This window comes from Trichoderma harzianum, assembly GCF_003025095.1.
Source record: "Trichoderma harzianum CBS 226.95 unplaced genomic scaffold M431scaffold_2, whole genome shotgun sequence".
In the NCBI taxonomy this organism is placed as follows: domain Eukaryota; kingdom Fungi; phylum Ascomycota; class Sordariomycetes; order Hypocreales; family Hypocreaceae; genus Trichoderma; species Trichoderma harzianum.
In genome coordinates this window covers 3,786,792-3,809,195 of record NW_020209250.1, presented here as the reverse complement: position 1 = coordinate 3,809,195, position 22,404 = coordinate 3,786,792, and the positions used below count along the sequence as shown (strand labels likewise).

At 50.2% G+C, this 22,404-nt stretch overlaps 8 protein-coding genes across 8 annotated transcripts; 5 read left to right on the top strand and 3 right to left on the bottom strand.

The window, feature by feature from the left end:
- Positions 1-587: 587 nt before the first annotated feature.
- Positions 588-2,134, bottom strand: M431DRAFT_76434 (hypothetical protein; the record flags this gene model as incomplete). The annotated part of the gene is made up of 5 exons (XM_024922464.1): positions 588-1,383; positions 1,442-1,492; positions 1,552-1,643; positions 1,698-1,951; positions 2,011-2,134. 5 exons carry the CDS (start codon positions 2,132-2,134, stop codon positions 588-590), a joined length of 1,317 nt encoding a protein of 438 aa, XP_024779494.1.
- A 765-nt stretch (positions 2,135-2,899) lies between these two features.
- On the top strand, positions 2,900-3,310 carry M431DRAFT_491427 (hypothetical protein; the record flags this gene model as incomplete). Its single annotated transcript, XM_024916906.1, has 1 exon — positions 2,900-3,310. The coding sequence occupies one exon, from the start codon at positions 2,900-2,902 to the stop codon at positions 3,308-3,310; it is 411 nt and encodes a 136-aa protein (XP_024779493.1).
- A 137-nt stretch (positions 3,311-3,447) lies between these two features.
- M431DRAFT_135610 (hypothetical protein) lies at positions 3,448-4,772 on the bottom strand. Its single transcript, XM_024912535.1, has 3 exons — positions 4,550-4,772; positions 4,348-4,490; positions 3,448-4,288 (listed from the first exon to the last, which is right to left on the bottom strand). The coding sequence occupies exons 1-3, from the start codon at positions 4,620-4,622 to the stop codon at positions 3,731-3,733; spliced, it is 774 nt and encodes a 257-aa protein (XP_024779492.1). The 5' UTR covers positions 4,623-4,772; the 3' UTR covers positions 3,448-3,730.
- An 815-nt stretch (positions 4,773-5,587) lies between these two features.
- M431DRAFT_491425 (hypothetical protein) lies at positions 5,588-7,283 on the top strand (the record flags this gene model as incomplete). The annotated part of the gene is made up of 2 exons (XM_024916905.1): positions 5,588-5,846; positions 5,911-7,283. The coding sequence occupies 2 exons, from the start codon at positions 5,588-5,590 to the stop codon at positions 7,281-7,283; spliced, it is 1,632 nt and encodes a 543-aa protein (XP_024779491.1).
- Positions 7,284-8,140: 857 nt separating this feature from the next.
- Positions 8,141-9,147, bottom strand: M431DRAFT_76876 (hypothetical protein; the record flags this gene model as incomplete). Its single annotated transcript, XM_024922506.1, has 3 exons — positions 8,141-8,827; positions 8,905-8,999; positions 9,129-9,147. The coding sequence occupies 3 exons, from the start codon at positions 9,145-9,147 to the stop codon at positions 8,141-8,143; spliced, it is 801 nt and encodes a 266-aa protein (XP_024779490.1).
- A 1,285-nt stretch (positions 9,148-10,432) lies between these two features.
- M431DRAFT_478827 (hypothetical protein) lies at positions 10,433-13,098 on the top strand (the record flags this gene model as incomplete). Its single annotated transcript, XM_024915710.1, has 13 exons — positions 10,433-10,723; positions 10,779-10,905; positions 10,965-11,026; positions 11,079-11,205; positions 11,272-11,510; positions 11,567-11,636; positions 11,708-11,749; positions 11,804-11,957; positions 12,020-12,077; positions 12,136-12,314; positions 12,387-12,536; positions 12,595-13,008; positions 13,092-13,098. 13 exons carry the CDS (start codon positions 10,433-10,435, stop codon positions 13,096-13,098), a joined length of 1,920 nt encoding a protein of 639 aa, XP_024779489.1.
- A 1,488-nt stretch (positions 13,099-14,586) lies between these two features.
- Positions 14,587-15,828, top strand: M431DRAFT_2348 (hypothetical protein; the record flags this gene model as incomplete). The annotated part of the gene is made up of 3 exons (XM_024913663.1): positions 14,587-15,057; positions 15,155-15,553; positions 15,619-15,828. 3 exons carry the CDS (start codon positions 14,587-14,589, stop codon positions 15,826-15,828), a joined length of 1,080 nt encoding a protein of 359 aa, XP_024779488.1.
- A 3,663-nt stretch (positions 15,829-19,491) lies between these two features.
- Positions 19,492-22,297, top strand: M431DRAFT_315524 (hypothetical protein). The gene is made up of 2 exons (XM_024914259.1): positions 19,492-20,861; positions 20,928-22,297. The coding sequence occupies exons 1-2, from the start codon at positions 19,658-19,660 to the stop codon at positions 21,887-21,889; spliced, it is 2,166 nt and encodes a 721-aa protein (XP_024779487.1). The 5' UTR covers positions 19,492-19,657; the 3' UTR covers positions 21,890-22,297.
- Positions 22,298-22,404: the final 107 nt, after the last annotated feature.

The window sequence follows — 22,404 nt, the reverse complement described above, 5'->3', positions numbered from 1 at the left end:
GTTTCGACAATTGCAATATTTGATATTTTTCTCCTAATGTTGATAAACGGACTACGTGATCTAGTTTAGTGTAGTGGCATGTGTTTTCGACCCCGCGTTGCTCTGGTGATTGTTTTTAGCACATTCTTATGTACTTGGTACCCTGCACTAAACACCTTAGTACCTGCCCCTCTGCGGTCTACTAATAGTAAATGCTTGTTTTGAAATGCCCTTTTCGTCGCGATTTTAGTATCAGATACTTTGGCACTAACTGCTCCATTCAACCTTGCTGTAGAAAGTCATAATCGGAGCCTGCGCCTTTTTGCAGGGAATTCGGAACATTAATAAGCTGTTCCCATCGACTCTAAGATAGACCCTGGCAGACGAAACTGCGCGAACCATCAAGGTATGTGTACTGAGAAGCTGGAGGAACATCCTTCACAAGCCTTCACGAACGTGCCCATGTTGGATTATTCATCATTCAATTCATTTTCTTGCGCCATATGGGCGTTTCTTTATAGTCATTATTTTATTTTATCCACCCATGGCAATCCATTCTTCGGGTAGTCTGTCTTTTTATATCATGTCCGTGGCCACCTTGTTGTCATTTACAGGTTAACAGCGTTGCGGAACTTGGCACCGGCGTAGACGGCAAGGTCACCGAGCTCCTCCTCAATGCGGAGGATCTGGTTAAGCTTGGCCAGACGCTCAGATCGGGCGGGAGCACCAGTCTTGATCTCACCGGCACGGATACCGACGGAGATGTCAGCAATGGTAACATCCTCAGTCTCACCAGATCGGTGAGAGACCATGACACCCCAGCCATCGGCATAGGAGTCCTTGGCGGCCTGGATAGACTCGGTCAAAGTACCGATCTGGTTGACCTTGAGGAGAAGGGCATTGCAGGCCTTGAGCTCGATAGCCTTCTTGATGCGGACGGGGTTGGTGACGGTCAAGTCATCACCGACAATCTGGATGTCCTGGGTCTTGTAGAAGTAGCTCCAGGCCTCCCAGTCATCCTCAGCAAAGGGATCCTCAATGCTGACGATGGGGTACTTCTTGCAGAGGTCAGAGTACAGGGCGGCGAGCTCCTCGTAGGTGATCCACTTCTCGGGGTCGCTGTCGGGGTTCTTGAAGTCGAGGTCGTACTTCTTGGCGTCCTCCTTGTAGAACTCGCTGGAGGCGACGTCCATGGCAATGTTCATCTTGCCAGTGTAGCCGGCCTGCTCAATGGCGTCGGTGATGAGCTCAAGAGCCTCATCGGCGGTCTGGATATCGGGGGCAACACCACCCTCGTCACCGACGTTGCCAGCGGACTGGCCGTACTTCTTCTTGGCCAAGGTCTTCAGCTTCTGGTAGACCTCAGAACCCTGGCGAAGGGCCTCAGAAAAGCTGGGAGCATCTCTGTTTTTGGTTAGGAGAAGCTACCAATGTAGAAGTGGATAACTTTTTGGCGACTTACGAGGGGACAATCATGAACTCCTGGAAAGCCAGACGGCCACCGGCGTGGGAACTGATTAAAGTTAGAGACTGAAACTGGCTGAAAGTTTACGGCATGGAGAATGGGCATACCCGCCGTTGAGGACGTTCATGAAGGGAACGGGAAGAACGTAGGGCTTCTTGGTTCCGGCGAGGTCGGAAATGTGGGCGTACAGGGGGACGTTCTGGTTGTGGTAAGCCTCTGCTCATTACTCGTCACCTCTGGTAGTGGGATTTACCTTCTCAGCGGCACCAGCCTTGGCAACAGCCAAGCTGACACCGAGGATGGCGTTGGCACCGAGCTTGCCCTTGTTGGGGGTGCCGTCAAGGCTGTTCAGGAACTCGTCGACCTTGGACTGGTCCTTGACATCAAGGTTCTCCTTGAGCAGGGCGGGGCCAATGATGGTGTTGACGTTCTCAACGGCCTTGGTGACACCCTTGCCACCCCACTTGGCCTTGTCGCCATCTCGAAGCTCAACAGCCTCGTGCTGGCCTATGATTCCAGTTATTTTCTGTAGCTGTATGACACGCAGTGAGATCGGGGAGACGAACCGGTGGAGGCACCGGAGGGGACGATGGCGCGGTGCAGACCAGTCTCAGTGACGAGATCGACCTCCACGGTGGGGTTACCACGGGAGTCGTAGACAGAGCGAGCGTGGATCTTGGTAATGGCCATTTTCAAAGCTGCTGGGTGAAGCAATGCCTGTTAGCAAGTATTTTTTTGGAAGCTTGGGACCTAAGGCGGTCGTGACGTCGACAATGGAACCCAGAAGAGGAGAGAGCTAGGCGACTTCATCACATGTTGCTTCTGGCGAAAGCGATTCCTCGTGGTTGGAATCATCCGGCCAAGAGAGTGAGAAAAGTAGTGAAATATGCCTCACAACGGCCGCTTGACGTCGTTGCTTCAGCTCCTTTGCACCTAATGGAGGGGTAGCTGGGAGGGCTGAAATGGGAAAGAGGGGCAAAGCTTGAATGACAGACTCGAAGCTCTGTTCTTGATGGAAAAAAAGCAGGATAAAATACCGTACCTGTACTTCGAAGGTCGATTGGGTTTCTCAAGTGTTTCTTGCGAGACTGGAAGAGTCAAGATTCGTTGGGAAAGAAAAGGAAGATGCTGGTGTTTTGTTGTAGAAGATAGAAGAAAATGGAGGGGTGGCAGGTGGGGCGTCTCCTGCTGCTAAGATAAGTTACCTAAGGTAAGGAGCTCCTGCTGCGCAAGCTGGTGTGCTTGTGAGGTAATAATTGGGCCACTACTTACGTTAATCAGTAGACAGCAAGAAACCCGAAGTACAGGCGCTAGTATTTCTCCGACCTCTCAGAGCGAAAAAGTTTCCGTCTCACGCCTCCCGCTTGGCCCTTTCTGGGCACCATGTAGCCAGTCATTCCTCTCGTCTAATCTAATTTCTTTTACCATTTGCATTGCCAGCTATCAGCCTCAGACATGGATGTGTCACATCATTATGATGCCGATGTCGCCTCTGCGGTATTTCGCAACCTGCAAGACCAGCACCAATGGGCCTCGCTGCAAATCCAGGGTCTCCCAGGGCTGCCACGACCAATGATTCGAGGTCTTCCACCACGCCTGCTATATCTCCACCCAGACGACCAGATAGCAGCCCTTGCATATGAAAAGTCAACAGGCACAAGGGCGCAACACGACGCTGAGATTGAATGGGTGTTGCCCGTCCATCTCGCCGAGAAATGGACGCTCTCCAACTTTGCCGCCGTCATGGACGCTCTTCCAGATGCTCGCAAGGGGGCCAAGCGGATTGTGCTGGCTGCCTTGCATAATGACTCTACTGTGGTCTATTACATTGTACAAGAGGGAATGATCAAGCCTCGTCAAAACTAGAAACCTCCGAAGCACAGTTGGTGGTCACTTTTTTGTGCTTGTGACAGCAGCTTCCGAAGCAGGAGTATTTCTATCGGGCCGTTTGGCATCACGGAGTTGGCCGTCTAGCACGGAGTACGATACTACAAGATTTTTTTCGGACCATGATACCCCCTACTGATAGTTGGTTTAAAAAAAGCCTTTCTTTTTCAAATTCGCTTGCCACTTGTTGAGGCGCGTGAATTACATACACTCTATTCCCCCCTTCTTGGGCTGCATCATTCAGCAAGTCCATCATGCTGGGGTGAAATGCCATTTCAAAAAAGTTATGCAGAAAAACAATTCCGACATATATAGACCACCAAATCCGCCAAAAGACATGAATCATGATTATTCCCCCAACCGAACGCCAAGAGTACCGCAGATGCTTGTCCAACCAACTTAGAAACGCTCCTTCATTCTGGCAGCAACAGTTCTCAGATTGCCGTAAACCTTGCCGGGTGGCTTTCCGAGAATCAAGCTGACAACGGATTCACGAGCCATGTGAATATTCTTGAAACCTCCCAGGATGTGAATCTTTGAATCAGCTAGCACAATTCTTGTCCGGCTGGCGTTCTCAATAGCGAACTTCGTCTTTCCCTGGTGGCCAGCGATTCGGCCGATAGCACGGCTCTGGCTATCTCCATGGACCGTCTTCACATCCTTGATTTCAAAGGTCTCGATATAAAGGTCGTCCAGTCGCAAGAGAGCAATGGCATCATCGACGTCGAATCCAAGAGTAAAGGCCTTGACAAAGTCCTCGCCCTTCTGCAGCGCACCGGAATCCGTGGTGGATTTGGAAGTCCTCAGCTCGACTGATTTCCGCGCAATGTTCATACGGCACTGTAGTTTCAGGTGCTCCACAATGGGAGGATAGATAGAAGGCCATGCCTGTTTTAATGGTGTCATCCGGTGTGGTGGGATGGGGATTTTTCGTGTTTCGACTCTCATCATGGGGTCCTAAGTAGATATCAGTAAATGTACCCATTGCAGACTCAAAGGAATTAATCTCGTCATACGATATCTTTGGATGGCGCAAAGCGAGGCCGTCCCTCTTCATCAATAGCCATGCTATTCTCTGCGTCCACAGCTTCGGGTACCATGACTTCGGCTTCGGCCGATGCAGCGTCTGCTGCGTCTAGGAGGAACTCCTGATCATTGTCTATGCACGAGTAAGCCTTGAAAATTCTGCCTGAGAAATCTTCACACAGCATTTCTTACCCTGCGCTGGTGATGGCACATCTGCGACAAGCGGGGTGCTTTCCGCCTTCTTGAGGGCCGTGGGTGCCGGCATGATGCTGGAGAGAGACACGGGCTTTTATTGTTCGTTCGGATCCTTGATGAGTCTGATCAAATACTTGATAAATGAGAGCAGCAGGTGACCGGTATGGTTGGATGTAAACGTCGTTCGTTTTGTCGCAAACTCTTTGGAGGAAAAAAAAGTTGCGGCGCTGGGTTCGCATAGGCAAGCCACAGGCCGTTTCGACCTGGCGATCAAAAAATTTGTGGATGGGCTATCGCAGCTTATCGATTGGCTGAGCGCCGCCCACAATGCACAACGTGAGTGGCGCGTCATGCAATTACTTTTGCTTCGCCTACTTTTTGTACAACTACCGAGCATCTAGGGAAATCTTGTATTCCCAAGCTTCAACCTCAAATCCAAAGGCATCGTTCATACCATCTTCTTTTGGCGCACCGCCTCCAGATTGCTGGTCGCCATGAACCTTAAGAATGTCTAAGGGCATCTCATCATGGCTGATTGTCCGCCGTCAGCTAACATGCCGCTTTCAAACCCCTCCAACATGGCGAACTCCACATGCTGCAACATTGTCGAATCGATCAGCAGCTCTCTCGGCGTTTCACACGCAAGACGTAAAGCCTCAGTATGCAAAGGCAGGGCCAGTTTCAACTCTAGGACATCAGAAGCATGGCTACCGCTCGCCAACATCAATCGGGCTGGGCAGTCAGCTGCCTCCCCATGGTAGTCATCGGTGCTTCGCTCCTTTGAACATTCTGGAAAGGCATCGAGCATCCCTCAATGCCTCTCAAAATGCTGCGCGGTGGTTACTTCAAAGTGACCAGTATAGCAGCGATAGCGCAAACAGAAAAAAAGACGTTCAGGGGAGTGGCGTAGGCCAACCGGATGGCCACAAGCCAGCCGCAGGTCTCGATCAAAGCCCAGGAGCTGCACCCAAGAAACCTCTCGAGCAACCTGGAACCGAGGCAAAAGACCATGAGCAGGAATCTATAGCGGCATCCATGTCCAAATACCTGAATCTACCCATGATGCCTCACCGTCCGACGAAAGAAGAGCTGTTAGCGGCCGCGAATGGGGTTTGGGAGAGGTTCAAGGTCAGGTTCAAATGGATTTCCATTCGAAGTATGAGACCTTGGAATATCGATGAATGGGGTGCTTTTGTTTCTTGGTTCATGTTGGGTCATATCGTCTGGATCTTGGTGGGCACCACGACATTCTTCTCCATCCTCATCTTCTCGATCAACACTGTCTTTGCTCAGGGTATGTCGATGATTGTGCCCCTACCATATTAAAGTTATCGCCGACAAAGCTGACATATCTTCAGAAACGCTCGCGCAGTGGATTGGAGATTACCTGACTCAATCTGCCGGTGTTACGGTTGTCTTCGAATCAGCCATCGTGCCCAAGTGGAAGAATGGTGTTATCGCATTTCGCAATGTGTTTATTTCAAGGAGACCCGGTCAGATCGAATCATCCGTCAGCAAGGGATCATCTGATGCCGCTGCTGTTGCTGCCGCAGGGCGCCAGGTTCAGCATAACGGCACTGTTACCGAAGACGATGGCAACTATACGCAATTCGACGTAACGATCGCAAATGTTAATGTCACGCTTTCATTCCTCAACTGGTGGAATGGTAGGGGGCTTCTCAAAGACGTGGAAGTAAATGGCGTTAGAGGAATCGTCGACCGCACTTCTGTCCGTTGGCCACTGCAGCAAATCGATCCGTTTTCTTACCGTCACAAACACCAACCGGGCGATTTCGAGATTGAATCTTTCAAATTGGAAGATCTTCTACTCACCATTCGCCAACCTGACGGCTTCCGCCCCTTTTCAGTGAGCATATACTCTTGCGAACTCCCTCGATTGAGAAAACAATGGCTCTTTTATGATTTCCTATCTGCCAGCCATATGTCTGGGTCATTTGATGGCTCTCTCTTCACGATCCATCCGCGACAAGTTCACGGTACAGTCTCAAGTCGATACCAGGGAGTCATGATGGGGTTAGAGGAATCCAAATCGTGGAAAAAATTCAATCGGCTACGGATTGATGGCTTGAAGATTGACCATCTGAACCGTGGAGTGGAAGGCCCATTTGGCTGGATATATGAAGGAAACGTCGACATTGTTGCTGATGTCATGTTTCCTGAGGATATGGACGACAGTATTACAAAGGTCGTAACGGATTTCTATGACCAGCTGGAAGGCACAGTTATTGCTAATCGTTATCGCTTTCTGCCTCGAGCCCCTACGCCCGAGAATCTCTCAGAGAGCGAGCGCGCAACGAGCGAGAAGAAGGCTCAGAAACAAGCTAACGAGTCTGAGGAGGATAGACGGCTTGTCATCATGGACTTGCGTATTCACCTCAATGACGTCAAGGCTGCCGTACCTTTATTCACCCCTGATCTATCATATGTCAACCAGGCGCTTGTTCGCCCCATTGTGGCCTATATCAACGCGAAGAAGACGTACATTCCCATCTCTAGCCGCATCATCAAGCCGCTAGGCGACTTTGACGGAAGCTGGACAGTCTTTGACTGTGGGCTCTTGGATGATGCATCTGCCGAGACGTATGAGGCTTTTGCAAAAGATGTCGAAGATCAGCAAAGCCGCGTCAGGCGATTCCGAAAGGTTGGATTCTGGACCTTGTCGCTGGCCATTCATGCTCTATTTATGGGTATGGCTGGAAATATGGTCTAAGAAGAGAAGACAGGGAGAAGAACAAGAAAACGGGTGTTGTCAAGACCGAGAGAGGCGGTGGATTCCTGTAGAATTGCTGTATATTTACAATGACATGATGGGACGGGCGGTACATGACGGGATTTTTATGATGGCGTTGCGTTGTTACACGGGTATCACTCCGGGCATTTCTTGGCGATTTGGGGGTTTTTATGGATCTTTATGAGAAATACTTGACGCTTCAGGAGAGGCTATCTATATCTGATACCCTGACCTCTTGTCTACTGAAGCAGTGCAATACAAAACAAAACCACTCTAAAAAAAACATGTGCCAGCGTATATAGATATAAGAAGAAAAGCCGGCATCTTTTTATCCTAGCCATAACTTTTGATGGTAATGCCCGGAATCCGATAGGACTGTTAGGCTTCGTGCCTTGGACCTAGCGCGCTTTGAAACATAAAAGGGCAAGCTGATTTCACATTATGCCATTTTAAACTCCCGCAATTCCCCTTCCTCTAAGAATGTCCATTAAATCGTCCAATTTCAATGTATGCGTCGAATAGTCGTCAGCCTGCGCCCACGCCAAGACGGTGAAAAGGCCATGCATGGTTTAGGGGGTTGCAGTCCAGGAAATCAAGAGTTGTCGCGCTTCCATCGATTGATAGGGAGAGTAACACGCTGGGAATACCAATATAACGCTTATTCTAGCAGTCTCTTTCTTCTTCTTCTTCTTTTGCCGTGTGTTGACTTGAATAAGTTGCTCACATAAAGTCGTCACTACAAAGGAGGAAGAAAAAGTTAGCACAATCCCCACAAAACAATGATAAAGCGTGTGATGAAATGCTGCTGGTTCTGTAGAGCAATCATCAGGATCTACTTACTCTCCAAAAGCGTCGTCATCATAGGCGGCCGTATCAGCTGCGTTAGCACGGCTAGTGACAAGAGAGGTCTTTGTCTTAGCAGCCTTGGTCTTCTTCTTATCACCCGCTTTCTCCTCCTTCAGCTTCTCGTTACTTGCGCGGGTAAGAGCGCTAGCAATCTTCTTGATCTGATCGCTGTTCAACTCCTTGACCAGCTCCTTGGAGAACTCTTCAAGGAAGAGACCATAATGAGCCTTCTTGGTGTTTGCGGTGATCAGGGGCGTGAGGAGAGTTCGCATCTTCTCAAACTGCAGCTTTGTCTGGGGGTTGAAAACTGCGACGTTTGCGAGGTTGATGAGGTTCGTAGGGTTGTTGGGGTCGGCGACCATAGTGCCAGAAGGGTTGGACTTTCGCCCGGCGCTGATGCCAATGCTGCCAAACAGGTCCTCGGCATGCTTAAGGTCGGCCTCTTGCTCGGTGCGGCGAAGTCGCTCACGGCGCTCTGCTTCCGTCTCGTCGTCACTCTCTTCGTCGCTCTCGGCGGCAATACGGGCACGCTCAGCGATGTGCTCGGCGACACGCTGTGACTTGGGCTTCTTAGCAGCGGCGGCGGCAGCAGCGGCCTTTTCCTTAGCAGCGGCAGCCTTGGCCGCCTTCTCACGCTCTACTTCAGAGTCCTCGGCAGCATCCCAAGAGTCAAGAACCTGTATATATTCGATGGTAAGTCAGAAACGGAATCGAAGAGGTCGCCGGCGCAGTGCGTGATGTTGTTGATACTCACATCGCCGTCATCTTCCTCGTCATCAAACTTTCGGCGAGCACCACCAACAGGCGCGATTTCGGGGGCAGAGTCGCTGCCTTCGCTCTCTTCTTCGTCTATTTATCAACATTGTCAGCCAAAGATCCTCAGAGTAGAGCCATGGCACTCGTTTTTGGCGCGTCGCAAACGCAGGATTTGGCGGGATTTGACCGCAAAGTGTGCAGGCTGCGCTTTCAGTGACTCACCCCACTTCTTAGGAGGCATGATTGCAGATCGTCAGACAAAAATAAGCTGAAGAGTATATAGAAGTTCGAATCGTTGTATCAATATGTCGCAATAAGGAATGCGTTTGGCTGCGACCGTGGTCGGGCTGAATCGTGTGATCAATCTAAGATACGTAAACAGGAGCGATCATGTACGATTAGGCTGGCCTGGAGATTTTTATGGCGGGGTTTGTTGGCGAGGCGAGGGGCAAAAACTTTTGTCGGCATTAGTGCCTGGCCAAAAAAATAAAAAATTCAGGGCTGCCTAGCCAAACTACGGGCGCCTGTCAAGATTTTACATGTGGCTGGCACTTTGTTACCTTGACTTTGATCGCCCGGTACGCACTTGTGGCGTTGATATAATCTTTCATGGCTGACAGATACGCATGGGAATAAATTTACAATATATTTGAATGCGTTTTTCATCATGTCGAAGTGGGCAAACAGCATTCTTGATTTATTGTTAGATGAGGGGCACATTTTGGTCGTATTTACCTCTTCAATGGAACATAAAACTCAAGAGACCATCAAGTGCAGCCTTGACCTGGACACTACATATACAGTTTGATTGCTCTATAAGTATTTATACAGCACTTCAGGACATCTGGGCAGTTAACAATGGGAGATGCATTCTATTATTGACTTGGGCACACTCACACTCTCCACATTAGGTAAGACGTCAAGCACCAAAGCTGCCCCTCCAACGTGATAAATTTTGGTGGTTCAATCATATTATAAGATACATGGAAGCTGTTATTCAGCCAGGGAACTGAGTTTCATCATTGCCTGTAAATAGTATACCCTTAAAAAGTATTGTAAACACTCTCAGCATATCATCAATTACGTCACTTTGCCTCGCCGTGGCTGTTAAATGAAAAGAAGGACTGAATTTTTATACGTCAACTTGCAGCGTGCGGTTGAAATGCGGCAGAACCCCCACCAGGCGACTCACAGGCCTAACATTCCTCTTGTGGTGGGGAAGCGTTTGTGCTTAACTTCCTGCTAGGACCAAAATTGAGTCACAGGTACAAAGCCCCAAAAACTCACCTCTCTCATTCATGACGGTTTGCCGGGCTTCTCTCAGTCGAAAGAGTCATCGTATATTAACCCTCGTTTCTCCGTGGATTGCGAGACGTGCTCTTCAGCAACCACTGACCATCTCACCCAGGCCTTTTACGTCCTTGAGTGAGCCAAAACACCCCACCTCGAGTATTCAGCAGACGACCTGCAGGGCTTCTTTGCGCAATACTTCTTTCACTGCTTCTCGCAAAAGAGCCATCTCAGACATGGCTAAACCAGCAGGCATCGACAAGCTCACCAGCTTGGTGAATGGCTTGACGCTTGACTCCGTCACCGAGAAATACCCCCAGGCTCACCCCGAAATCAACCCTCTTGACCTCTACAGGGCACACCTTAGCAATGTATTGGCAGGAATCTCTGGCGTAGACGCTCAAATCGTATATCCCGCCATCAACTGGACAACCGGTCTCGACAAGGGTGACTTTGTACTGGCTGTTCCGGCGTTGAGGATCAAGGGCGAGAAGCCAGATGCCCTCGCTACCAAGTGGGCTGGAGAGGTATGGTGTTTCCCTTATTGTTATAATATATAAAATTAACGATAATTTGTACCAGTTTCCCGAGGATGATGCTTTGTTTGGCAAGCCTACAACCAGCGGTCCTTTCATGTCATTCTTCGTCAAGGGAGGCCCACTCTCCAACTCATTGATCCCATTGATTCGGAATCTTGGCGAGGAATATGGTATGCTAATTCTTATACGACATGGACTGTTGCAAACATACTTACCTTTATATCGTTAGGTCGTAACCGATTCAACGGCTTGAGGGATCCCAAGGACCCAAGCCAGGGCAAAAAGCGCATTGTAATTTCATGGCTACCCAAGATTTGAAGACTAGCTGCTAATTGTATATCAGATCGTTGAGTTCAGCTCCCCCAATGTTGCCAAGCCTTTCCATGCCGGCCATCTTCGATCAACCATTATCGGAAGTTTCTTGGCCAACCTCTATGAAGGTAGCGGCTGGGAAGTGGTGCGAATGAACTGTGAGTGCTCGTATCTCATAGTGGAGACAAATCATCAACCCATATCATGCTAACATTGTCTTACAGATCTGGGAGACTGGGGTAAGCAGTACGGTCTGCTGGCTCTCGCATACGAGAAATACGGCAACGAGGAGGCGCTTAAGAAAGACCCCATTAACCACCTGTTTAACCTCTACGTGCAAATCAATGCCGAGATGACTGCCGAGAAGGAGTCTATCGAGGCTCAGAAGAAGGAGGGCAAAGATGTCACCGAACTTGAAGCCAAGAGCCTTGATGAGCAAGCTCGTCGATACTTCAAGCGTATGGTAAGTCGTTGGCATATTCTAATTTTAACCTTCGGTTACTGATATTCCTCTCTTAGACTGATAGGGAAGAGGACGTGCTCGCACAGTGGCAGATCTTCCGTGATTTGAGTATTGCTCGATACAAGGGTAAGACTATATCGCTTAGCGAGTATATCGTGTCCTTCGTTCTGGATTTGTTGAACTCACACTTGGTATAGAGACGTATGCCCGACTTAACATCGCCTTTGACAAGTATAGCGGTAAGAGCCAATTCACGTAACGAAAGGGGGAAGAGATCTAACTTATGTGTGTAGGTGAGAGTCAGGTTTCCGAGGAGGCCATGGCAAAGGTCGCCGTAGAGATGGAAGAGAAGGGCATTTCTCGAGTAGACAACGGCGCAACCCTCGTTGACTTCACCAAACTGCTTCCTGGTAAAGAAGGAAAGCGACTTGGTGTCACCGTCATTCGGTAAGTTCTGGCGATGTCTTCTTTTCTCCAACAGCATGGTGATCTAAAACTTTGAACTATAGAAAGAAGGACGGTACCGCCCTGTACCTCACCCGTGACATCTGCGAGTTGCTCGGCCGAGTAAGTCAACTTCATCTCCGGGCTTTTACCAGTATGCCGTCCACTGACAGCCGTACAGTACGAAACCTACAAATTTGACCACATGATTTATGTCGTGGCAAGTGCGCAGGATCTCCACCTCAAGCAGCTTTTCGAGATCGTTCAGCAGCTTGGCTACAAGGACATTGCGAAGCGCTGCCAGCACATTAACTTTGGCCTGGTTCTGGGTATGAGCACCAGGAAAGGTACCGTCAAGTTGTGAGTAATCCCATACGCTCCTAATCATAATTATAGTTGGAAATGACGAGTCGGCTGATACAAGTGCAATAGCTTGGACGACATCTTGAGGGACTGCGCAGACCACATGCACGAGACCATGAAGAAGAACCAGGACAAATATGCCCAGGTCGAGAACCCAGTGGCTACGGCTGATATCCTGGGTATTAGCAGTGTCATGGTTCAGGATATGAGTGGAAAGAGGTAAGTAGTCATCCTTTGCTGTGGGTGCCTTGTCTTAACCATGCTCATTGGATTATAGGATCAACAACTACACATTCAACATGGAGGCCATGACCTCGTTTGAGGGTGACACGGGCCCCTATCTGCAGTATGCCCACTCTCGACTTTGCTCCATCAAGCGTCGTGCGAACTTGAGCGAGGAAGATCTGTTGAGCGCGGACCTTTCATTGCTTACTGAGCAGCATGCCACCAACGTTGTTCGCATGCTGTCGCAGTGGCCCGATACCGTTCAGAACACGCTCAAGACTCTGGAGCCCACCACCGTGCTCACTTACCTGTTTAAGATGTCTCACGCTGTGAGCAGCAGCTACGATCACCTGCAGGTGGTTGGCAGCGAGAAGGAACTGATGAAGGCCCGAATGGCGCTGTACGATGCTGCACGAATTGTTCTGGCAAACGGAATGAAGCTGCTTGGCTTGACACCGCTGGAGAGGTACGTCGATAGAACCCTAATTGTTTTGATGTTGATTTTCGGATCCGCCTTGCAACCTGCTTATACTAACTGTGTTTGTTTAGGATGTAAAAAATGGGCACTAGGATGCCGTGCCGCGTTGGGCCGCAAGGTTGCCGCAAAGGAAAAAAAAAAAAAGATAAGTCCCGGTTTTATCTATGTAGAAACACGATCATCTAGCACAGAAAGAAAGATTCGGTAAAAGCCGCAAAGACTCTGACTCAATTGTTGCCCCATCAGATTGAGCTTGAATCAAACTTGCTCTCGGTGAAAATTTGCACGATGGCAATAGTTTAACGCTGCCATTCCCGTGTCTAGTTAAAGATTGCAGAATTTAGTCGTAAGCCCTACTACGATTGACTGCAAGTGTAAAATAACTAGTTTCTCTTAACAAATGGCCTGACTTTTCAACTCGATGCGTAGACTAAAGACGTTAAGAACCGCGCCAAACAAGCTTATAGTCGATGGCTTGCCGCTGCACATCTCCTCGGACTCATCAGGAACCTGCAAGTCTTGGCGTTTCCGAAGATAGTGCAGTTACCAAACTTTGCCGCTCAAATATTTGAGATTTTGACAGCCGCAATTATCCGTAAGCGAAATACGGGATCAGCCCCATCAACGACCTTTTGCATGTGCTCCATAGAGCGACTTCATTGTGCATTGAATAAGATCAACTTCGTATATACGGACCGATAACTTCCTCAAACAAAAATCCATGAATTAACACAGGCCAATGGAGCAAACTCAATTGCTAACATTGGAAGAGTCTAGCGCCGACAAGCGCCGACTGCCGCACAGCGTCATCAGGGGAGTGGATCTTTGTTGCCCTGCTAGTTAGGAGAAACAGAATTCTGGATCCCGGAGAATTGGTAACATAACATAATAATTTGGCCTTGCCGGTATTACTACTATGACGCAACGGGACTGGGAGAGCAGATTATGATTTCACTCTTCGTTGCGTCCGAGGAAATGAGGCAGCGAAATGAAATCGAAAATGGACCGGAAAGCAACTGGGAGAAGAGTCATAGGGAGAGGTTTTACGGCTCCGAAAGGTCCCGACTAGCCCAAGCGTGACCGGTGAAAGCCTTGCCTCTGACGGCTCGGACTTCGTAACTCTTGAGGATGCCGAGCCAAGGTGAGGCAATGAAACCAGCATTTTGCATGGCAGATGACCAGGAACAGAGCAACAGATGCGGCCCGGCCATTGGATGCCTTGCTGCATGTCGGTTCTCATCACGGCGAGCCCGCTTACCCGGGTGCGGATTAGCATGGCGGCACCGGATGTAAAGAGTGTGTGGACTCACGGATACCCGACGGACGAAGCTGCCAAATGCGCGGTCCCGACCTGTAATATTTCTCAGTTTTGACTTTTGCCGTCTTAGCAGTAAAAAGGGGGCTCGTATAAAACGTTCAGGTGTCCCAGAGCCAAAGGGAGGTTGCTTGGTTGTATATATATCATCACCACCATCAAATCGTGTGTCATCCTATGACTTATCATCATTGAAGCCATTGAACATTGCAACAATACCTACCCACTATAGCTTTACATAAGATTTTGCAATGACTTACACCAATACAAACGCCCCCATACAAGCAGCCAGGCTTGCCAAAGTCGTCGTCAACAGCCATGCAAGCTGCAGACTCGCCGCGCACCCGGCACTGACCCGGAGGCTAGGCTGTACCGGCCGGACCGTACCCTCATCTCACCATCTCTACGGCCAGACCACGCGAGCATTCTCGACGACACCCGTCTCTCAGCTCAGAGACTTCTTCCCCGCCAAAGACACCCCGCACATCAAGACAACTCCGGCGGCATGGCCTCACCCCGGCTTCTCAATGGAGGAGCTCCATCAGGTGACGCCTTCGCACCGCCCGCCTCGGGGATTTGGTGATTGGGCAGCGTGGAAGATTGTGCGGTTCGCGAGGTACTGGATGGACAAGGCCACGGGCATGGATCGGGAACAGCAGGTCGATAAGAAGAACCCGACAACTGCCATCAAAGCGGAGAAGCCGCTGACAGAAGCCCAATGGGTATGATTTTCTACTCACCCTTATATGCTATGGACCTGATGGTCTATTTCTCTGGTTATGGAATGTATAACTAACAAGTGTCTTGCTGTGCGAATAGCTTATTCGATTCGTGTTCCTCGAGAGTATCGCAGGTGTTCCAGGAATGGTTGGCGGCATGCTTCGCCATCTCAGCAGCCTTCGAGGCATGAAGAGAGACAACGGCTGGATCGAGACGCTCTTGGAAGAAAGCTACAACGAACGGATGCACCTTTTAACTTTCATGACCATGTGCGAGCCCGGCCCGTTCATGAAGCTCATGATTATCGGCGCCCAGGGTGTCTTCTTCAACAGTCTCTTTGTGGCATATCTGCTTCATCCCAAGATTGTCCATCGATTCGTCGGCTACCTGGAGGAAGAGGCGGTACACACGTATACTCGAGCGATTGCCGAAATCGAAGACGGCCATCTACCTAAGTGGAACGATCCCAAGTTTCGGATTCCTGATATTGCCGTGCAGGTTAGTGAATTGAACAAGAGGGAGAGGAGTTAAAGAACAATCCAACTGACAGATGGAAAATCTAGTACTGGAACATGCCTGAGGGCAACCGAACCATGAAAGACTTGATTCTGTATATTCGAGCCGACGAGGCCAGCCACAGAGGAGTCAACCACACCTTGGGCAACCTCAACCAGAAGGAGGACCCAAACCCCTTTGTCAGCAAATTCAAAGACAGGGAGGTTCCCAAGCCTGCCCTCAAGCCCGAAGGCTATGAGCGTTCAGAGGTGATTTAATCGGAAAGAGAGGCATACGTTATTAGACGACCAACTATGCTTTTGGTCGAAGCTAGAAAGAACAGCATACGCATACATGGAAAATGGCGTGTTTGATTTTGTCTTGTCTACAACAGAGAGGCAACCCGAAAGACTTGGGTGGAAAAAAGTGGCATTGTTTCACGGCGTTTCTTTTTGGATTTGGCACAACTGTCTGGGCAAATTTCTCTCTCTCGACTCTTCTTACAAAAATATACAACGGAGAATTGATAATAAAAAGGGGGCAAGGTATATTTCCGCCCAATTCAATAGACGAGAGTGGCTGTGGTGTCCCGTCAACATTGATCTGGTGACATTTTGGCTCGACTTTCTGGCTTTGCATGCTTTTGGAACCGAGCAATGGCTTAGACACAACGATTCAGGACTAAAACGTCCGTAACCCAGGTCGCCCGATACGAGAGGCCTCGGGGGCGCTACCTATCGGGTAGTATCAAGTACCTATTCAGGCGATGGAAGCGCCCATTTCTGGGCCAAACTAGGTTGGCCGTTGAATCCAAGCAAGGCACGAAAAGCGACGGGAAGTCGGATTTATTGGCGCCCGCAAAGGTACCAATCCGAAGCCCCCGCCCCTTAATTCGGCCGATTCCCGAATGATCGAATGGGCGGCAAAATATACTGTAGAAAAAAAAAAAAAGAGAAGATTGTAAAAACCAGGGGTAGTGGAACAAGTAGGGAAACACCAAAGTGTGCAAAGAGAGAGCGTGTGAGTCGGGAAGGGTTGCAAAAAAGCCTTGCGGAGAGCCTTGCAGTTGATCCGAATAAAAGCCCCGGCGCGGGCCAATGAGGGACGGGGATCTAGATTTGCAGCAAGGGCTGGTAGCCGATTGGCTGTCGGCAGCCGAGAAACTTGCAAGCGTTTATTTACATTGGATGCTCTGCGTGGTTTTTTGTGGGTTCTACAAGGTTAAGGGTACAGTAACAAGTTGACATGTAGATGAACATTGTTAAGTGTATTATTAACGATGATAGCTTCAAAGGCAAAGATGGCAAAAGTTAAGCTTGAAGTAAAGCAGATTCAAAATCACCGAAAATAACAACAATGCAATCTCACTTGTTGTTTCATCCCTCAAATCGGGAACCAGAAACACACCGTACATGAGCACGTACCAGGCACCAGAGCATCAACCGTCTTCATGCAGCCCGGTCCAATACGTCACTTACTGTGGCTGTGGACAAGCAAGGATGGGACAACTCAGGGCGGTACAAACCCACCTTTGTTTGAGAAAAGGATTCTGCAGTATTAATCACAATTTTGGCATTTTCCTGACGCTGTTGCTCCATTTTATTTTTCTCGTGTTTTGGCCTGTCAAACTTGAAACCTGCTGCGGCTTTGCTCCTGATTTGCGCTTCAGGCCTCTCGTCTATGTTTTTTTTGTTTCAAAACAGTTCTGGCTGCTATTTTCGGATAGCTGCGTTATAATTGCATTTCTCTTTTCCCTCATTATTGCCCTTTTGTTTTTTCTTCTCTTTCACAGCCTCCTCCGTCTTTCATCTCCTTGAATGATTCGAAACAATAAAAGACTTTTGCCGTGAAATTAAAGCGCTTTAGGATATACGCTCCGCGAGATTTTAACTTCGTATAGACGCTATATTTAGCCCTTGAGGAGCGTTGCCTGACTAGACTTGCATGTGTTGGCGTCGATCATGGGGGGCGTGTGTGTGTGATGTTGTCGTCAGCTTTTTTCCCTTCTTCCCTTTCGATGTTCTGCAGGACTGGAGCTAATAAGGTTATTTGCCGTTTTCGTGCCCATGACAATGACCGAATGTCTCTACCTGGGAAGCATGGGTGTCGCAAAAGCTTAGCATGGCGATAGCGTGCGAGCAAACTCGTCATCACCGCCAGCCATGTGGGGAGAGACGACGCATCACCGCCAATCTCCATGCAGCTGCCAAAAACGAAAAGTTTCAGGATTTGGTCATTTCTAGTTCCTTCATTAAGTTGTTCAGCTATCGAATGGTGGCTGTAAAGGTGACAACGATGAAAAACAGCCGATTTTGGGAGGGCTTTTGTCTAAGTAGGTAGGGGGTGCTATCAACGGAAGTCTGCCGTCTTTTTGGGATGATGCTCATGATTGTGGATTGATGGCGGTAACTTGTCCAAAAAGGGATTTCTGTAGCCCTTTTGTCTACGCGTAATCTACGTCTAAGTGGCAGAACCTTGGTCTATAGTAGCACTATTGCTTGGGTAGATGTGAATCACATATTTCTTGTTCACCAACTTGGATGATTACAGCTATGGGGTAGGCTGTAGTAAGTACCGACATAGTACTCCAGATTAGGTGCCGATCCCCTCTTGTATTTAGGATACCTTTGTACCTTACACGTAAGCAGCTACCACGTCTCAAGGTATTTGTCACTGACATGTGCCGTCGCAACCTCGAAAGTGATGCCGAATCTGTCAAGTTTGGGAGATATTCTAGACCTTTGGAATACTGACGCTCATGCACTACCGCTCGACCGGCAAACTAGTACCCATTTAGGTTCCTTTTCTCATTTCCCCCCCTGCCACTGTGGAGGGGCGCCAATGACAGAGGCCTATGCGAACGGTGTGCGGGGTTGTTGCTAGAGTTTGATTCAATGTACAACTCAAGTCAACCGGACGCTACCAAAGACCATGGAGATTACATGAGTCGTTGGCATGAAGGGAACCTTGAAAGATGGAGGCCGCTGGCGTCAGTGCTAGACGGGCGGTAGCCTCCAGCTGGCTCCAGTTGCCGGATCTCGCTGATGGATTTGCATCTGGAGCGTATAGCTGCGTTTAGTAGTTGAGAGCATTCCACGGCGCGCGCCATCGAATAACATTCAAGTTAACCGGACGAGCTGAAGTGAGCAAAGTACGAGTACCTGCTTGCATGTACATACAGTACCTGAGTCATCCGTCGCACTGCTGAAGAAGCACCTATTCAAATCTCTCTCTTGTGTCCCTCATCTGATTTTCACGTGGGTATGACAGGCTGCTAAAAGGCACATTTCTCTCTCATTGCTAGCCTGTCGCCTAAGCCGTGCTAACCATCGGCTGAAGCAAAGGGCCTGATCCATATCTCACGCCTGCTTGCTGGGGACCATCCCACTTCCTGCGATACCTCTCCGACCTTAGCTTTCTGCCTCCTACATCACCCGCCTCCAAGTTGGACCAACCCCAAGCCCGCCGAGCTACCAGAACCAGCAGCGTCGTCGTCAGCAGCGCCGTCAGACGCCGTCACTGCAGAGTCTCTTTCTGTCTCTGTTCCTCTTGTGTCCAAGCAGAATTGCGGCCACAAGGTTGCTGCTCCAGTTTGCACAGCCTCGCGGGTCCGCGTTTCTCTGCTCGATGATTTGGCGCCCAACCCGAACGAACCCCGACAAAGCAAAGTGCCAGAAAGGACCCCCCTCCCTCGTCTTCACGCTGCCAGTGCCGTGCCGATTCCCAAACTCTGCCAGCATCTAGCATTCTGGCAAATCGCATCCAGGCCAGCATAGCATCGCCTCGCCTCGCCTCGCCTCGTCTCCCCTCCCCCTCCCAGGTCCAGGTCCAGCCCTATTTGATAGCCATACCCACGTCAAATCCACCCCGTACCTGGACGCCCGCACCCGCTCGGAGAACGAGTTGCAGCTGGCCTCAGGACCGCCCGTCTGAAACACTCTTCAGACTGTGATTCGCACCGCTGTACGCGTCCTGCCGCTGTGATAGGACCGCCCCCCCAGCTCCTTGCATCTCTGCCGCCCAGTGCACAGCCTCCCCGCTGCAGCACGGAAGGCTGACTGTGGAATCTGCCTCGCACGACGTACAGACCAGCACTCGGCAGCCATCATGAGCAGCGAACCCCAGCGTGGAAGGTCACCGTCCGCCGGTGGCTTTCAGCCTGATATAAACCAATCTCACTCGCCGGCACGGAGCCCGTTCGCACCCACAAGCGAGCAGCCATCCATTGGTCTTGGTCTTGGGATCGGAGTCGACCTGGATCCATCGCAACAACAGCAGCAGCGACAACCACCTCAGCAGCAACAGCAACAGCAACATCGAGCATTTACAACATCTTTGCATCCCAACTTCGACTCATTCAACGCAAACGGCTTCCTCGGTGCACAAGCCAACGCTGCCGACCCGAATACCGGCTTTGACCCCAGCGCGAGCTTCGGACAGCAGCCGGCCACCGGCCCCGACTCCACCCTGTCTTTGAACGCCCAGGCGCAACAAAACTACCTCTCGCCAAACCTGCACGACGGTGATTTCTCTCTCTTCCCATCGGCCGCTGAGCAAGGCGATCAGTACAACGCCCCCCTCTTTGAGCAGCCGCCCCTTGGCGACCTCAATGCCATGACCTCTCCGCATTCGCATCAGTCTCCGACCCCTCCACGGCTCTACCCGTCCGAAAGTCTCCAGTCGCCCCCCTTCAACCAACATCAATTCTCGTCGCCGCCGTCAACCCATTCGAGGAATGCTTCTTTAGGGCCTGAGGCCGCGCTTCTTCCCAATCAGCTCGGCGACTGGACCCAACCGCAATTCCAAGGCCATAGGAGAACTCCCTCGGAATACTCTGACGTCTCCTCCGTGGCTCCTTCTCCTCATATGATTAGTTCCGATACGTTTGACGCCGACCCATCGGGCCACTCTCCTCTGCAGAGACCTGCGGACAGCCTCTACCAAGAAGTGCTCGGTATTGGGTCTTTCAGCTTGGCTGACCCAAGCAGTCCTGGCTATCACGGCCGAAGCCCCTCGCACAGCCCAGCCATCAGCCCTCGCATAATGCCACAGCAGATGCCGGATACTATGCAACCTTCTTTCAACTTGATCCCGCCAAACTCCGGGTATGAGAACGTCTCTGGATACCCAGACCTACAACCCAACCATGAGACTTTCCCGCCTCTGCAGGGCGGTATGGGCGCCGATATGCATCAAATGCAACCACCGGCCATCAACATTGACTTTGCGCCGACTACGAATTCAAGACAAGGCAGTTTCGAGCCGCCCAAGTCGCAGATGGATCAGGATTCACTAACACCTCCAGAAAGAGGCAAGTCGTTCATTTTTGAGATATAGTGTTTCACATGCACGAACTACAACTAACGTGATCTCACAGGTCGACCCAAGTCTCGCCCGAGGGCGGTTACGGATCCGTTCCATCCCGGCAGCGGAATCCTCCCCCCTGGCAATTTGGGACCCTCTCTCGGAGTTGATCTTGCAACCCGCTCCGATACATCATCTCGATCTTTATCCCCTCTAGATCGGCAATCGGTCGGCTCGTCGGCCTCACGAAGGCGGCAATCGACTTCCTCAGTGCCCAATAACGTGATCGCTTTGCGCCTGGCGGATCCCGAATATCAGAATAGCCAGGATGCCGGGACCAGCAAGCGCATGCAGAAACACCCGGCAACTTTCCAGTGTACTCTATGTCCTAAACGCTTCACTCGGGCATATAATCTGCGGTCTCACTTGCGCACTCATACCGATGAGCGACCATTCGTTTGTACTGTCTGCGGCAAGGCGTTTGCTCGACAGCATGACAGAAAGCGACACGAAAGTCTACATTCCGGAGAGAAGAAATTTGTTTGCAAGGGTGATCTGAAAACCGGTGGCCAGTGGGGCTGTGGTCGACGATTTGCACGAGCTGATGCCTTGGGAAGACATTTCCGTTCTGAAGCAGGAAGAATATGCATCAAACCTCTCCTGGACGAGGAAATGATAGAAAGGCAACGCCAGTGGCAGGAACAGCGGATGCAGCAGAACATGGCACAGAACATGGCCAACCCGCAGGTTATGGGCATGGATGCTAGCCCTGCTTATCCCATGGATTCCAGCGGCAACTATGGCCTCCCACAGGCTCTCTTGGCTCAATATCCCGCCCTGGCGCAGATGAATTGGTCGACCGACATGGGAGGTGGGCTGGATGACGAGCTCAGTGGTAGATCCTCATTCGATGCCAGTGACTACGATGACGGCGACGATGGTGGATACATGAGTAGTTCTGGAGCCAGATACCCAGAAGAGGGCATGGGCCAGAATTACGCCGACATGAGTTACACTGGAGAGTATGGGCGCTGATGGACGAGCAACCCTTTGATTCCATTCTTCTTCTTCTTCTTCTGTTACATGTTTTCTCCTCCCCATTATCACTACCCTTTCCCTCCATCTGTGTTCTTCCCCCCCCTTTTACGGTTTCTTACCACGACGATGGGTGTTTAATTATCGGACTGCCCCCGAACCCCAACTCGGGGAGGCGAGCTTGGTTATATAGCGTGGAACGGGTGGCATTTGAATTCTGATATGTGTGATTTATTTTCTTCTTTTTCATTTTGGAAAACAAAATTTGAGATGGCTCGGGTTATTAGATGGCACGTCGCATAGATACCACCCCTTGAAGCTTATTGTCACTCCGACTTTCCGCGACATCACTTTGTGATGCTGTTGATGGGACTTGTGTCCTACCGGATAAAGCCTTGTTCATTTGTATTCTGATGCTATGCAACTGGTTGAGTGATGTACTGCTGTGATTGAACTGGTGTTCTCTTCCACTCTTCTCTTCTTTTGCAATGGTTATTGATACCGCTCTTGATGCT

Bases quoted from the DNA above. Each gene is read 5' to 3' on its own strand.
- M431DRAFT_315524 (XM_024914259.1), top strand. From the start codon at position 19,658: ATGAGCAGCGAACCCCAGCGTGGAAGGTCACCGTCCGCCGGTGGCTTT. The intron at 20,862-20,927 runs GCAAGTCGTTCA...GTGATCTCACAG, and splicing joins ACTAACACCTCCAGAAAGAG to GTCGACCCAAGTCTCGCCCG.
- M431DRAFT_135610 (XM_024912535.1), bottom strand. From the start codon at position 4,622: ATGCCGGCACCCACGGCCCTCAAGAAGGCGGAAAGCACCCCGCTTGTC. The intron at 4,491-4,549 runs GTAAGAAATGCT...ACTCGTGCATAG, and splicing joins TGTGCCATCACCAGCGCAGG to ACAATGATCAGGAGTTCCTC. The intron at 4,289-4,347 runs GTATGACGAGAT...ATATCTACTTAG, and splicing joins TTGCGCCATCCAAAGATATC to GACCCCATGATGAGAGTCGA.